General features: G+C 48.4%; 1 protein-coding gene across 1 annotated transcript in view; it reads right to left on the reverse strand.

Annotated features, from left to right (window-relative positions):
• Positions 1-5,524: 5,524 nt before the first annotated feature.
• POC1A (POC1 centriolar protein A) overlaps positions 5,525-16,448 on the reverse strand; it is a 194,498-nt gene continuing 183,574 nt past the window's right edge. Inside the window, exon 11 of the mRNA XM_085624221.1 lies at positions 5,525-8,707. Within this exon, the coding sequence (XP_085480347.1) occupies positions 8,591-8,707 (117 nt within the window). The 3' untranslated portion in view covers positions 5,525-8,590. The remainder of the gene's footprint in view (positions 8,708-16,448) is intronic.

A 16,448-nucleotide genomic window follows, 5' to 3' on the forward strand; every position in this document is an offset into this window, starting at 1 on the left:
CATGTCGTGTCCCTCTAGAAGGGTGGAATGCTACCCTCGTCGCCAGAATTGGCGAGGGGGTAGTATTCCAAATCGTATGACACCTTACTCGACATGTTTTGATAAAGCCAAACCAAAGTTAGCATTTGACCGCGAGGTACATAATGCACTTAAGAGTATATGGTATGGCAAGATCATGAAACAGCTAAAGGACGTTGTTCCGAAAGCTGCAGACAGGCTCAGCTCATGCCAGAGCACCATCTCACACGAAACCAAGCACTCTGCCTCCAGGATTGTTAAGGCCTGCCATAGGAGTGACTGATAGGGTACCATGTGTCCATATATGTTATATATAAATATACTATATCTAAGTAATGCACCTAGTGTGCATTGGCATTAATTTAGGGAGAGAGCAGCAGGGCTGTGGGTCTGATTAGCAGGCCCACAGCCACAATAAAGTAATAAAACCAGTGAAGCAAAAGCAAAAATTTGGAGTGACCATAGGATAGCAGACCCTACTCTCCTACAGAATGCACGAGGACAACATCCCTAGGAAAGATTTCACCTGTCGAACAGAAACAAACTCTTTTAGATGGATAGAAGTCGCTAGATTGCGAAGACGTTGACGCCTTTCGTGCGACACAAAAGCTTTCCCTTGACTGGTATATAGAATGGCTCCCAAGAACAGTCTGTTTTGAGCTGGGAGAAACTGAGATTTTTCCATGTTTAATGTGAGGCCCAGAGATTGGAAGAGGGACCTGCATAACAGAGTTTGTTTGGACGCTAGTTCGAACGACTTTGCCTTCAGTAGGCAGTCGTCTAAGTATGGAAAGATTTGCACTCCTTGAAGACTAAGGTAAGCTGCCACCGGTGCAAGGAACTTTGTAAACACTCAGGGAGCAGAACCAAGGCCGAATGGCAGAACTTTGAATTGGAAATCCTTTCCGGCCACTCTGAATCTGAGAAATTTTCTGTGTCTCGGCAGTATGGGAAGAAGAAAATAAGCATCTTGAAGATCTAAAGTTGTCATAAACTCTCCTTGGGATAGAAAAGGGAGTACTTCTTGAAGGGATAACATACGAAAAGTTTGTGTCTTGATGTACTTGTTTAGAGCACGTAGATCCAAAATGGGACGCCATTCTCCAGACTTTTTCTGTATGAGTAAAAACCTTGAATAGAACCCCCTGCCTGCCCTTCTGTAGTTTTGGCACCACTTCGATCGCGCCCTTTCTCAATAAAATTTTCAGCTGATTCAAGAGTTCTTTTAGGTGAGCAGGAGGGGGACCTCTTGGTGGAGTATTGGGAGGAATCTTTACGAATTCCAACGCATGTCCCCTGCGCACAATATCTAGAACCCATTGATCGGTAGTAATTTGTGACCATTTGGAGTAGAAGTGGGAGATTCGACATCCAAGTTTTGAAAAAGCGGGAGGATTTGGCGACTGTGTGTGGTGAGAGTCATTGTTTCTTGGAGGAATCCTTTCCTCTATAAGAGGATTTTCCTCTGTATTGCCTGCAGTTGGAAGAATGTTGTTGCCTGTATGACTGTTGATTCTGGGAGGAGTAGCGGTTCTGAGTTTGTCTGTACTGATTCGAATTTCCTCAAAAGGAAGAAGAGGAAACACGACCTCTTGCGTCTCGAAAAAGCTGTTTTTTGAATTGTAACGACCCAAGAGCACGAGCCGTGTCAGTGTCCTTTTTAATTGTTTGAAGGGCATCGTCTATATGCTGGCCAAACAATGATTCACCGTCGTAAGGCATGTCCAGTATTTTTGTTTGTACCTCCTGACGAAAAGACGTGGCCCGTAACCAGCCCTGACGCCTGAGGACTGCTGCACCAGCTAAAAGACGGAAGCCAGTAGAGGATACATCAATGGCGCAATCTATAATTTCCGAGGAAATCCTTTCCCCCTCTTGGAGAATCTTTAAAGCCTCTGGCCTAGATGCCTCAGGAATAAGGTCTATTAGAGATGAAATGTCTGACCACATTTGGCGGTCGTAACGGCCCAGGATCGCCAAAGAATTGGCCACCTGTACTGTAGTTGCCGCCATAGTAGAAAATTTCTTTCCTATACCATCCAGGCGTCGACCTTCCCGATCTGGTGATGCAGACAAAGGAGACGATGGGTTTCTGGATCGACGCTGAGCTGCCTGAGTAATGATGAAATCAGGCTTTGTTTGCGAAATTAAACAAGCAGGAGAATTTGGAGGGGCTTTGTATTTTTTATCTATCCTAGGAAGGATAGCTGGAATGGAGTTAGGAGTCTGCATCAGCTTGAGGCCTTCTTGCCAGATAAAATCGATAATTGGAATACAACGGACCTGCTTTTGAGTTTGATCCTTAAAATCATATAGGAAACAATCCTCCTCCCTGGTGGTCATAGGAAGGTGGACTCTTATAACTGCTCTTTCCATGAGCAAATGAAAACCACCAATGTCAACCGGTGGAGAATCCAAAGGAGCTGGATCAGCAGGAGATGGCGTTTGTATTTGATAGTTGTCCCATTCAGAAAGAAAGAAACCGTCATCCAGCTCACCTTCTTCTCTGTCACCCTCATCATCCTGCTCCTCGACAACATCTTTTATGATTTGAGGAACTGCAAGATGTTGCACTCTTGTCGCCGACGTAGGTGTGACCACTGTTTCCTTATTTGAAAAAGGTTGCAGAGGTATCTGCGGCGCAGGAGAAGTCTGCACAGAACGTGGAAAACGGCGGTTGTAATCATCCAACATATATTGAAGGTTGGAAATAAGACTTAACGGCAGTTGTGCCATAGGAAGTTCTGGAGCTGGGTGTGTGTCACAAGTAGAGAAATCGTCCTCTTGTAAATCGTCATCATCATCATCTGATTCCTGACATTTTATTAAAAGTTCAGAGGGACTGCGAGCCGCCCGAAATCTATCATCCTCGGATTCCTCATCATCAGATGAAAATAGCACCTCTGGAGGCTGAGAAGGAGCTTTAATTGGCATCAGAGTATCCAAAGAGTTATGTCGTCGTTGAAGCAAAGAGCTTGAAGCCCTTAATGGTATCAAATCTTGAGATGGAGTCATAGCCGTTGTTGCTGACGATGAAAGTAGTCGTTGAGCCACCGTCAACGACAAAGCCACCGTCGACGACGACAAAGCCACCGTCGACGACGACAAAGCCACCGTCGACGACGACAAAGCCACCGTCGCCGACGACAAAGCCACCGTCGACGACAAAGCCACCGTCGACGACGTATGGTTCTTTCTAGACTTGCTTGCCGTCGACGACGACGAAGTTAAAGGCAGTGTAGATGAAATGGGTCTCACCTTAACAGATACCAACGTCGACGGTGAAGACGCCGACGACAGGATCATAGCCGGCTTCATGGACATCGAGGTCGAAGTCGTCGACGTAGATGCGACGACGGCAGCTCTCGTCGACGGAGGAAGCGTTGATGAGCTCGTCGACGAGAGAGGCAGTTTCTGAGGTAAAAACTGCGCAGATGGAGTCTTTGACGCCTGAGATTCAGATCTCGGGGGCGTAAAGGATTCAGATAGACTCCTGGGGGGGGGGAAATCCCTCCTTTTGAAGTAGAAGGTTGGGTGGTGGGCTTATCTACATGATGTTTGTTCACCACCTTAGGTCTTGGAGAAACCTTCTGAGAGTCACTTGTTCTCTTCAAGGAGGGAGCAGTTTTGATTGAAGACACACTCTCCACATCTGAAAGAGGATTTTCTCATGTCTTCAACTTCTGTAGCCACAGAAGGAGACGCCCTTCTCTGTCCTTTAAAGTTTTTTGAGAAAAGGTTCTACAAATTTTGCAATCCTTTACCTGATGTTCAGGATATAAGCAATAAATACATTTCTTGTGAGGGTCTTCAGAATGAAGCCTCAGTTTACCACAACTTCCACAAGGTCTGAAGAGGGATTTCTTGGATGTAGACATCACAGAAATAATCTTCTGAGGAGATATGAGAAGAAAAACTGAGCAAGCTCAGGGAGACTCCCTTCACACGACGTGCGGTAGACAATCTGAGGGCCTGAGCCTCCGGGGAGAGGGTTCTAGAGGGTGTGGACGCCTGATTGGCTGGATTTTGGACTAAAACATAATGACAGTAATATGTTATAGATGTGACAAGCTGTCTATCCATAAAAACTCTATGGTTTTACTTTCTTTTATGCCTATTAGGCTTATGTTATTACTACATTGCTATGTTATGTACCGTGGGACTCCCACTTCGACGACGAGGAATATTCAAGCATGTGAATCTATGAAAGACACCCCAATACTGGAGAATCATGCTTCTTCGCTAACCACTTTGTATTCATTCAATTATGTAACTTTTCCAAACCAACTACCTATCCCATGGCCTTACTCGTTTTCTGCTTCTCTAGCTTCTACTGTGGGTCAGTTCCACTCCACAATTATTAAATACATAAATTATGATAACAGCATTTGAGTTTGTCCATCAAACAAGACAAATGATTAGCTCCCTGTAATAGGACATGAGTTCTCTTAGTAGGATGAACTAGAGAAGAGCTGAGGGAGGAGATGTGTTTGTCTTCTAGTGAAATGAGTCAATCAGTCCACTCGGTTTGGGGCCCAGAAGTCTAAAGTTGTGCGTTGGCTGCGAGGAACCTGAAGGGGAAGAGAGTTTTGGGGAGTGGAGAATGCAATAGCAGGGTGATTTGTAGGAGGTAGGCAAAGTGAAGAGGTATGAAAAAGAAGGAGCTTTGTTTGTTTCTAGTCTAAGCTCTACTTCTCAGATCTCCAGTGACAAGAACATCCACCAGAAACGGATGGGCTTGGATGATATTTGACCACACTACAAGATGTAACATCTTGTGTGGAATCTTAAATATTTTTCACCTGTCTGTACATTTCACTAATCCAATCCTTTTTTTAGCTATCAAAATAAGGCAATTTTCACGTAAAATGCTCTTCTCTTCAAACCAGAACTCTTCTGAGTTCCTCTTGCATATTTTATACCCCATCAGTTCATGATTATCCAAGACTAAAAACGGGGACACAGACTCAGGACACTAGATCTCACTGAGAGTCCGTTTAGAACAATTGCTGTGGTCACGACACACAACTTCAGTTACTTACATGCAGCCAATACGGAGCGCTTTCTGCCCCCTTCAAGTTTCAGTGTGACATACGAGTGAAATAAAAAAAATAAAAAACTGCTGACAACACTTCGTGTTGAACAATAAGAAACTCGTTCAGTGCACTATTTTCTTTTTTTTACAAGACTGCGTAAGATGCTCAACACACATAATGAAGGAACATCTTGTGGGTTTGGAACAAAAGAGTTTGGTCAGAAGACACTAGTGTAGATTCTTGGGTAGGAGTGCTTCCTTCTGGAGCCTACTTGGACAAGTACAGGTCCTCATCACCACCAGCCTCTGGTACTTGCACTGCACCTTGGTGGCACACAAACTGCGCCAGGGGGGCACGCACACTGCGCCAGGGGGGCACGCACACTGCGCCAGGGGGGCACGCACACTGCTCCAGGGGGGCAATGGGGAACGTGCACAGTCACTAAACACCATCTGACTCGACAGGTCAACTGAGATCAAGACATTTATTTTATTTGATTGACATTAAAAATACACATAAGCGCTCATTACAAAAACAAACACAAAAATATGTACATTTTTACAATAGGGCATATGACCTAATTTTCAGACTCCATTGAGTGAAGCACAAACTCACGTTTTGCAGAGGAGTCCGCATAAAAGGCTTACCTGGATAAATAACGTGCATTTGAAGGCAGGAAGGCACTTCTGTGTCATGGAAGACCCTGGAGGAGAAGGGCTTGGACTATTTTTTGCAAATGTAGCAGAGCAAGGAATCAAGAGCCTGGACTTTTGTAAACCCTGGATGTCGTGCCACAGAGAGGCAACTTGCAGTCACTGCCTCACAGGGAGATCTTATGGAACCGCCTGTAACTCGGAGGCTGCAACACATACAGGACACGGCTACGTGGCTAATGTGTTGAATCACAAACATCTTGTTTCTCCTCATCTCAGAGCCTCTCAGTGGCTGCAGGTGTGAAGAATTCTGCTTTCATCTCTTTATAAAAATATTATCTGCTGGTCATGTGTGGATCTGGGCAAGGAGGATGTGTTACACACAGTCACACAGGTGTTCTGTGATTTGCTCTACATGGGCTCCCAACTGTGCCGTTTCAGAAGAACCCAGAAAGGTGGTCAGACCTTCTCTAGCCAAGCTGCACATCCGTGGGACTTTGGCACACACCGTGTACGACATCTACCTACATCATTCAGCTCTGATTGGCCCAAAAAGCAAGCCTGTTCCAGCAGGAGCCATCTCTAACTTGTGGATAAAAGAGAATATATTTACAAACTAGGGACTTACTTTTAAGCGGGTCGCGGATGGTCAAGTGTGACTAGTAATAATATATCAGGTACTGTCAGTTGCTCTAGAAATGACACGCATGGTAGAGTCAGTGCATGCCATAGTCAAATTAAATCTTACATTTTGAAAGAACTGCTACTTTCATGCGTGGCCACTGTGCCCTGTCCTACTAGTACACCCCAAACACACCATCCCCAAAATATCCTCATTTCGGCGAAATGTCCGTCATGCAACAGTAGAAAGAATGACCCTTAGGAGAGATTCACTGGGACTTCCACAGACCTCCACATGGATGAACACGTGCCAACAGGAGTCATGGTCTGGGACTTCCACAGACCTCCACATGGATGGACACGTGCCAACAGGTGTCGTGGCCTGGGACTTCCACAGACCTCCACATGGATGAACACGCGCCAACAGGAGTCATGGTCTGGGACTTCCACAGACCTCCACATGGATGGACACGTGCCAACAGGAGTCATGGTCTGGGACTTCCACATGGATGGACACGCGCCAACAGGTGTCGTGGCCTGGGACTTCCACAGACCTCCACATGGATGGACACGTGCCAACAGGAGTCATGGTCTGGGACTCCCATAGACCTCCACATGGATGGACACGTGCCAACAGGTGTCGTGGCCTGGGACTTCCACAGAAATACAGATGGATGGACACGTGCCAACAAGTGTCGTGTCCTGGGACTTACACAGACCTCCACATGGATGGACACGTGCCAACAGGTGTCGTGGCCTGGGACTTCCACAGACCTCCACATGGATGGACACGTGCCAACAGGTGTTGTGGCCTGGGACTTCCACAGACCTCTACATGGATGGACACGCGCCAACAGGTGTCGTGGCCTGGGACCTCCACATGGATGGACATGCACCAACAGGTGTCGTGGCCAGGGACTTCCACAGACCTCCACATGGGTGGACACGCGCCAACAGGTGTCGTGGCCTGGGACTTCCACAGACCTTCACATGGATGGAATCGGGGCCCTGTTGCCTTTAGACAGGTGGAGGTGGAGCGGCTGACTTCTGAAGGCCACCACTGTGACTCCACTGGGGTGTGTTCTGACAGAGACTGACCAATGCTCCGCAGTCACCAGCCTCTAGTGGTACAAGGAGCCATAAGGTGCATAATTAGGAGGGTACCAGCTGTTGTGCTGTTGGTGGGCTAGCTGCTCTGTGCAGCTAGCCCACCAACTGCAGAATCACAGCTGGAGAAACATCAGACTTCCAGTGTCCATCACGAGTGGTCACACCTCTGAAGATCTGTACGCAACAACATCACGTCTCCCAACTCCGGACATGCAGATCTAGGATATTGCTAAACATTTGCAGCACCATCTAAAAACTTTCAAAAATGAGCTTATGTTTTTGAGGTGGGAATTGTATACTTGACTCCGCTCTGGCACTTCATGGTGGAAGAAATTGATGTTGCCATATTCTGATTTTTCTCAAAGGAGAGGAACTGTTTTTTTCACACCAGCTTCTGTCTCATAACTTAAGGGTCCTTCGACAGGAGGTGCTAGTATTGTAACCAGAAAAAAAGTACATAGTCCGTTTCCCCAAGGAGCCCAACCGCATAAGGCACAAGTAAACGTCTTTCGAGAGGTCAGGAGAGTCCCAAGAACAATCTAAGGTGTCTGTGAAACTACAGATCGAACATAAGAAAGGATCCGGTGAGCTTCCCAGTGACTGCGACAAGGCTGCTTCACGGCCATCACCTGCAGTCAGAAGCAAGAGGCATCTAAGAGCCATGCCCAGAATTACTGGGTCAGGGGAAGAACCAGTGATATTGAGGTAGCAATGAGGGTGTCTTCGAAACAGTGCTTTTGGGAACTCCAACTTCAGACAGATTATTAGCATAGACATCAAGGTTTATGATTTATGCCACATGTCCAGTGCCACAGGACACTTCCAAAACAGAGGTCTGCAGAGTGTGCGTGACAGATGGAGAAACCAAGGGCAGGCAGTCTATAACATCACTTATGGGGGAAGCAGAACAAGAGACATGAGGTGGAAGCAGAAACTAAAGACAATATTCCTCCATGAAGAAGATCCTGAAGAACCATCAAGCTGGCCCCCAGGATGTGTTAGTGAAAGTCATCGCACCATCAAAAGCTCTTTCAAAGGCACTTCACTGTTCAGCAGCCACAGGATTAAAAGAGTACAGAAATAAAATTCACTGCATAAAAAGTGTACAAAAAAGTTCACACAAAAATATCGTCAGATAGTCACAGAAGCCCCTCACGCCTCCTTGCCATCAGTTCGCCGTATTTGGAAAGTCATTCGCTGCTGATTGTCCAGGCACTCTCTCAATTTGTCTTCAGTTAGGGTCAGTCTTTGCTCCAAGATGGCCACGGTCTGTAAAAGAAAAGAAAAAGATTTGAGTGTAAAATGCTACAAAGTTGGATTCATGTTGGATATAGCACTTTTGGCCACCACGGCTCTTTATCTGCGATGAAGACGGGTTGGCGCCTGAGTTCCAGAAACTCCCCAGCCCTGAGAGCACGTTACATACCTTCAGTAACGCCATTTCTAGTACACTTAAGAGGGAGATTCTTCACCTTGTGAATTTACTCCAGGAGCCAGACTGGATTCGGAAACTTTACTACAGTTGCCTCCCGCAGAGGTAGGTGGCATTGTGCAGCTCTGTGTCAGCTTATTACTGCCTTGGATAGAACATCGGGACCCTATATGTGTACCACCTCTGCGCGGTAATGTCAATTTCTTTCTAATCTCTGTCCGAGCCATCAAATGTGGAGCCATGGAAAGTAGTTAGTGCAGTTTGCAGAACATTTTGTTGGAAAAGTATTTGAGTCCATTCCATGGAAAGGGGAGGAGGATGGACCAGTGAGGACGCTCCAGTTAGACCAAGTCTCTACCAGAAAAGTCCTTACCGAAGGTGAGTTCCGACCAAGAGCTCTAACCACTGATTTCTCACCTAGTAAATAGATACCAAAGCAGTACAACCCCTCTGGTATTGGGTCTGTGGAATGGCTTAGACCAGGATATCCTGCAAGACAATTCCTGCGAAGTGCCTGTACCACCGGACCTGGCTTTCTAGGCAGTAATGCTTTGTGTGCAGCCACGGCCTGTGCACTTCAGAGCAGTGGGGCCGGGCTGGGGGATGGGTGAATTCAACAGACCACGAGGGAAGATGAAATAAATAAATAAATTTCCCTCATCGTCATCTGTCAAAATCCGCCCCCCCCCCCACCGCAACCACACGGCCCCACCACTCTTACCTGCGCAGGCCGTGGCTGTTTGTGTGGCGGGACACTCACGTAGCAGCCTGGCAGATCACTAGGACTAGCACATCCTGTGCCAGTACAGTGGTGGCAAGCTTCGCACTGGTGGAAGGAGCGCGTATGCCTTCTGGGGGTCGCTTCCTGGCTAGCCCATAGCAGATATTCATGCATAGTACAATCCATCTTCAGATGGCTGTTCCTCTTTTGCACCGTTTTGTCTTCCTTTATCCCAGAGAAACTGACATGAGTTGGTTTTCCTGTCATTATCACTGGTTCGGTCCACAAAGAAGCTAAGCACCCATTTAGGGTCAAGGCAATAAAGCCGTTCTCCCTGCATGAAGGGGTAAGGCGGTGCATAGAAAGCCAGCAAGGTGATGAATTGCACTGTGTAGAAGGACGTGACTATCTTAGGCAGGAATGGTGCTTTTGTCCGGAGGACTAATTTGTACGGGATGAAAGAAGTATATGGCGGAACCATGGACGATGCCTTGAGTTCACTCACTCATCTTGCTGATACTATGGTAACGAGAAATGCTCCCTTGATGGTAAGGAGTCTAAGAGAACAGCCATGCATGGGTTCAAAGGGAGTGCACATCAAGTAGGTGAGTAGCAGATTACAGTCCCACTGCCGCATGACAAAGTATCGATGACTGGAAGAGGGTTGGCTCGTCGGGTAAATGCAAGAAGGCAGAAAGGGCCGAAAGGTAACTTTTAGTCGTTGCGATAGCAAGGCCTTTCTGGGCCAATGACCATCAGAACAAGAGAACATCCGGTAGCTGCACATTCAGGAGTTGGATGTATTGGGGAGACACCAAGCAACAGACTTCACCCAGCATTCTGTAGAGATTAATTTAGTTGATGGAAGCTCGTCTGCTAAGACGACACAAACCATTTTGGAAGGAAGATTGAAAGCGATCAACGGTCGCGGCTCAGTCTCAACACATGGAGGTGCAGGGTGTGCAGGCTCGGGGCAAGACTTGACCCGGATGCTGCGGCAGGAGGCTCTCCAGAAGGGGCAGCCGGATCGAACAACATATGCTCAAGGTCAGATGTTTTGGATATCACACTCCCCTCATCCAGTCCAGGGCCACTAGGATGACTTGGGCCCAGTCTCTCTAAATCCTGAGCACTTTGGGCAGGAGAGGGAGGGGCAGAAAGACGTACAGGAGTCCAGGCCCCCAATGTTGGAGAAAGGAGTCTGAGGGAGAGCGGTCTTGAGAACTTGAACATGCATAAGTTTCGACAATGTGCATTCTCTGCGGTGGCGAAGAGATTACGCAAGGGTTTTTCACATTGCTGGAAGATGTCCTGTGTAACAGCCATTCGGGAACCAGTAGGCCACGCTGGCTGAGTTGGTCTGCACCAGGTTCTGCCAGGTGCTGGGCGATTAGGAAGATGCCATGTTCGTTTAGCCACTTTCAGAGGAGCAGAATATCCCAGGACAAAAAACCCAACCCCATGCCACTCCGATTGTTGCAATACCACATGCTGGTTGTGTTGATCATGAGTACCTGCACCTGTTCCCCTCTGAAGGACGGGAGGAAAGTTTTCACTGTCGAGCAAGTAGGTCGCAATTCCAGGACGCTGATGTGGAGATTAGCCTCAGAAGGCCAAAGGCCTTTGATCTCCACCTATATCAGATGAACCCCGTCCCAACCCACAAAAAATGCATCCGTCATGACCATTAGCTCTGGATGGGATAAGGAGAGGGTGGTGCCGTTGATCCAATTGCGATTGAGCAGCTACTACTGCAGATCTTTCACAGTCTCCTTCGACACTTGGATTGAGTCTGAGAGGTCGCCTCGGTGCAGAGCCCACTGAGACTTCAGCCCCCTCATGTGCCACCTGGAGTTGTCCACAAGCAGGATGCAGGAAGCCAACAGGCCCAGAAGCTTCAGAGCCAATCTCAATGAGACACGTCAGAGGTTCAAACATCAGAATTATAGCCTAAATCTCCTGGACTCGTTGAGGAGGAGGTATTGCTCGAAAAAGCACCGTGTCCAGGACGGCTCCAATGAAGAGAAGCCTTTGTGAAGGAGTCCGGTGCGACTTCGGCACGTTGATGGAGAAACCAAACTATGCCAGCAGGTAAGTGGACATCTGGAAGTAGCTCACAGCTGTTTGGGGCGAGCTTTCTTTCAGCATCCAGTCTTCGAGGTATGGCACGGTTGGCATTCTCAACATCTGCAGATGAACTGCATTTACCACCATCATTTTTGTGAACACCTGAGGAACACTGGTAAGGCCAAAGGCGAGCACAGCGAATCAAAAGTGCTTGTGGCCTACCTGAAACTGCTTTTAACGTCTGTAGGAATGCATAACAGGACCATGGAAATATGCGTCCTGCAAGTCCAGCACTACCATCTAGCATCCTGGATACACGGCATACAGAAGAAGGGCCTGGGTAAGCATTTTTAACATTTCCTTCCAGTGGAACAAGTTCAGAGGGCAAAGTTCGTAAATGGGATGAAGGCATTAGCCCTTTTTGGCCCCATAAAATATTGAGAGTAACAACCAGTCCTGATCTCTGAAGCGGAACCCTCTTTAATGCTCCACTGGCCAAGAGAGCCTGAACTTCTCCATGGAGACATTAGGTTCTCCGGGAGGGGTTGCAGTACGGGGTATGTTCGTGGTATAGGACAGGATGGATACAGAATATCCATGTTCCATATTTTGGAGCATCCATTAATTTGACAAGTTGCTTGGCCATCTGGGGAGTTTAAAGGTGACACGGCCTACTGGGGCACTGTGTACCACCAGAGAAACTTTAAAGCGTTTTATCGGCAGGGTGAGGGGGTAGGGTAGTGCAATGTCCCCGAGGGCAGGAATGGTGTCGGCTAGCTCCTTGGCCTTCGCTCTCGCAATGTCTGGAAAGCCTGCTGCTGCGGAGGCCTGCATCGGAGCGGCCTTTGCAGGTATTCTCTACCGAAGGGGAACAGTTGTTGGGGGAACTGCTGAATAGGCTCGGCTAGGCCTAGAGACAAAGTGGCGGGTCTGCTCTCTTTAAGTATCTTGAGGGCCGAGTCAGCCTTTGCTCCGAAAAGTTTTAAGCCATCCAACGGCATGTCCAGAAGACATTGCTGGATGTCCAAGAAAAAGCTGTCAAGCGAATCCAAGCGTGGTGCATGTTGGTCCCAACTGTCCAACCCAAGCAGTCAACTGTGTACAGGAAAGTACAGATGGTGTATTTAGCAGCATCTTGGCCATTGAGGATGAAATGTTGGAGGGTATCTCTTAGATCCTCCGGATGGCTAAATATCTGCCACCCTGTCCTACAAGGGGTGCGGATATTATCCCAGGAGGCTGAAGGCATTGACTGATTGCAATGCAAAATAACTTATTTCAGGAAATATTCCATTCTTTTGGATTCCTGGTCAGCTTGAGTGGTAGGGAATGAGTTTAGGTTAAGGCGACTGGCTAATGCCTGAACCCCAAGACTCTCCGGGGGAGGGCGCTGGACTAAGAAATCTGGGTGCCACCTTGGCATCTGTTTGTTGGGGCTATGGGGGGGGGGGGGGGAGGGGGGGGAAGGGGTAGATGGAGTAGTTTCTTTTCTGTAACTCCAGTTCTGTAGTAGGGGTATCTCTGTTATAGTCATAATCTAGTGAATAGTCCCGCCCATGTGCGCGGACCCCGGAGCAATAAAAAATAATCTCTAAAAGGTGACAAATCATGCAGACCTGCATACACCTTTAAGAGAGAATTTAATTTAAAGACAGATAATGCAGCCTATACCCACAGGCTACACTGTCCAGTACTTCAACTAGAATTCCACCAAAATCCACAAACAGCACTGCCTGTCCAGTTTTTCTCCCCATAGGAAAAAAAAAAAAAACCCTGCCTCTACCAGCAAAAGCCACTGGAATGATAGAGAGGAAGGAGTGGACAGACAAGCCCCATAGGCTGCCATTATGTGGCTTGGAACAGGATACTGTGCCTTTAAGAAAACTTTCCAGTTTTCCAGAACTTTCCCCAGTATCCCAGAATGCCCAGCAGGTCCCATTTACTTTCAGTTCTTTTTGAAGGCGTAGCACGCCAGACCTGTAGCATTCTCCATATGAATAAGTATCTCTCCACCGGGGAGGAGGGCGGGCGCTTATGACTATAACAGAGATACCCCTACTACAGAACTGGAGTTACAGAAAAGAAACTACTCCTTCTGTAGTAGGGGATCTCTGTGTATAGTCATAATCTAGTGAATAGAATGGCAAGCCCATCCCCACACAACAAAAGCGGTGGAGAACACATAAGACACAACCACTACTGTGCGAACAAATTTCGCAGCGAAGCCTGCCCAACCTGAGCATCTGCCCTGGCATCCGAGTCCAGACAGTAATGCGCAGCAAAGGTATGGACCGACTTCCAAGTGGCCGCCTTACAGATTTCCGCAATCGGAACATTACGCAGCAAAGCCGTCGTGGCAGCTTTGCCCCTGGTGGAATGAGCCTTAGGTTTACCCCCTAAGGTCTTATTAGCCTTTTGATAACACAACTGTATGCAGGACACAATCCACCGAGAGATGGACTGCTTAGAGGTCGCAAGACCAGTCCTGACTGAGCCATAATTAACAAACAATTGGTCAGACCTACGAATATCCTTGGTCTTATCCAGATAAAATTTCAACACCCTACGGACATCCAGGGAATGGAGAGCCCTTTCCGCTGGTGAAGAGGGATTCTGAAAGAACGTAGGTAAAGTTATGGTCTGATTGACATGAAAGTCAGAGATAACCTTAGGAAGGAACTTAGGGTGAGTACGCATCACAACCTTAGCAGCATGAAACACAGTATAAGGTTCTTGACAACATAATGCCTGAAGTTCACTCACCCTGCGGGCCGATGTAATGGCCACTAGGAACGCCGCCTTCCAGGATAGGTGCTGCAATGAAGCCTTGTGAATAGGTTCAAAAGGCTCTCTCATCAGTCTGGACAGCACCACATTCAAGTCCCAAGAAGGCGAGGGAAGTCTGACAGGAGGGAACACCTTCTTCAAGCCTTCCAAAAAATCCTTGACCACAGGAATCTGAAAGAAGGACGTCTGTGAAGGGCACTTCCTGTAAGCAGTCAAAGCAGCCAGATGAACCTTAATGGAATGGAAATTAAGGCCAGACTGCGCCAGATGCAAAAGGTATGGAAGGATGACATCTTCCTTACATGTTGTCGGATCAAAGTTCTTGGACTTACACCAGATACAGAACCTCTTCCACTTGTAAGCATAGGATGTCCTAGTGGAAGGTCGCTTAGACTCCTTCAGAATGTCCATACAATCGTCTGGTAGATTCAGATGACCGTATTGCACTATTTCAGGAGCCATGCCGCCAAACTCAAAGACGAGAGGTTGGGGTGCACCATCCGCCCCCCGAACTTCGTGAGAAGGTCCGGCCTGCACGGCAACCGCATGTGAGGAAGGAGAGACCGGTGAAGAAGGTCCGTGAACCACCACTGCCTGGGCCACTCCGGGGCGATCAGGATCATCCGCGCCCTGGACTGGGACAGCTTGATGAGCACCGCCGGAATCAGGGGAATGGGTGGAAAAGCGTACAGAAAGCTGTTCGACCAATCGATCCATAGCGCATTCCCCAGCGTCCCCCGCTGGTAGTACCTGGATGCGAAGTCTCGGCATTTGCTGTTTTCGGCGGTGGCGAACAGATCTACGTCTGGAGTCCCCCACCTTGCGAAGACTTCTCCTAGTACTTCGTCGTTTATGACCCATTCGTGGTTTTCCTGAATCAGCCTGCTCAAGGCGTCTGCCTGAGCATTCTGCACCCCTGGCAGATGTGTGGCCGTGATCGTCAATCCTCGGGCCAGCAGCCAGCGCCAGATCGCCTGCGCCTCCTGCGACAGAGTGCGCGATCTCGACCCCCCCTGCTTGTTGAGGTAATACATCGTGGTTGTATTGTCCGTCTGTATCAGCAGCGAGTTGGTCTGGAAGGACGGAAGGAAAGCCTTCAGTGCCAGGAAGACAGCTCTGAGTTCCAGGAAATTGATGTGGTACGTCGATTCCAAAGGAGACCACTTCCCCTGAATCTGCAGGTCCCCGGAATGCGCACCCCAGCCCTGGAGAGAAGCATCCGTCACCACATTCGTCGTGGGAATGTCCTTGTGGAAGGGAACCCCCTTGAGGAGGTTTTCCGCCGAACACCACCACTTCAGAGACTGACGAGCATGTAGAGACAGTCTGATCTTGTCCTCCCAAGAGCCTGTCTTCTGATCCCACTGATCCTCCAAGCACTCCTGCAGTGGTCGCATCTGTAGACGTGCGTGCGGAGTGAGGAAGATACAGGAGGCCATCGATCCCAGCAGAGACGACACCTTCCTCACAGTCGTCGATGGAGCAGTCCTGAGGTCCTGAGCCTTCCGAAGGAGTGATAACCGTCTCTCCTCCGAAGGAGACACGCTTGCTGACCGCGTATCTATGGAGGCCCCCAGGTACTGTATGCACTGTACCGGAGATGGGACCGATTTGGACATGTTGACGTGTAACCCCAGCTTGTTCAAGAGCTCGCACGTCCAACGGAAGTGTTCTTGCGCTTCCTCGAAGGATGACGCCTTGATCAGCCAATCGTCCAGATACGGGTAGACAAACACCTTGTTCCTCCGCAGGTGTGCCGCCACCACCGCCATGCACTTCGAAAAAGTCCTGGGAGCAGACTTTAGCCCGAATGGCAGTACTGTGTATTGATAGTGATTGGCGCCGACTTGGAATCGCAGGAACTTCCTGTGCTTCTGTGCTATGGGCACATGGAAGTACGCATCCTGTAGATCTATGGCACAGAGCCAGTCTCCCCGTTGCAGCTGAGGGTAAATCTGGTGCAACGATAGCATGCGAAACTTTTCTCTGCGAATCCACTTGTT

The sequence above is a fragment of the Triturus cristatus genome, chromosome 9, assembly GCF_964204655.1.
Source record: "Triturus cristatus chromosome 9, aTriCri1.1, whole genome shotgun sequence".
NCBI classification, from domain to species: domain Eukaryota; kingdom Metazoa; phylum Chordata; class Amphibia; order Caudata; family Salamandridae; genus Triturus; species Triturus cristatus.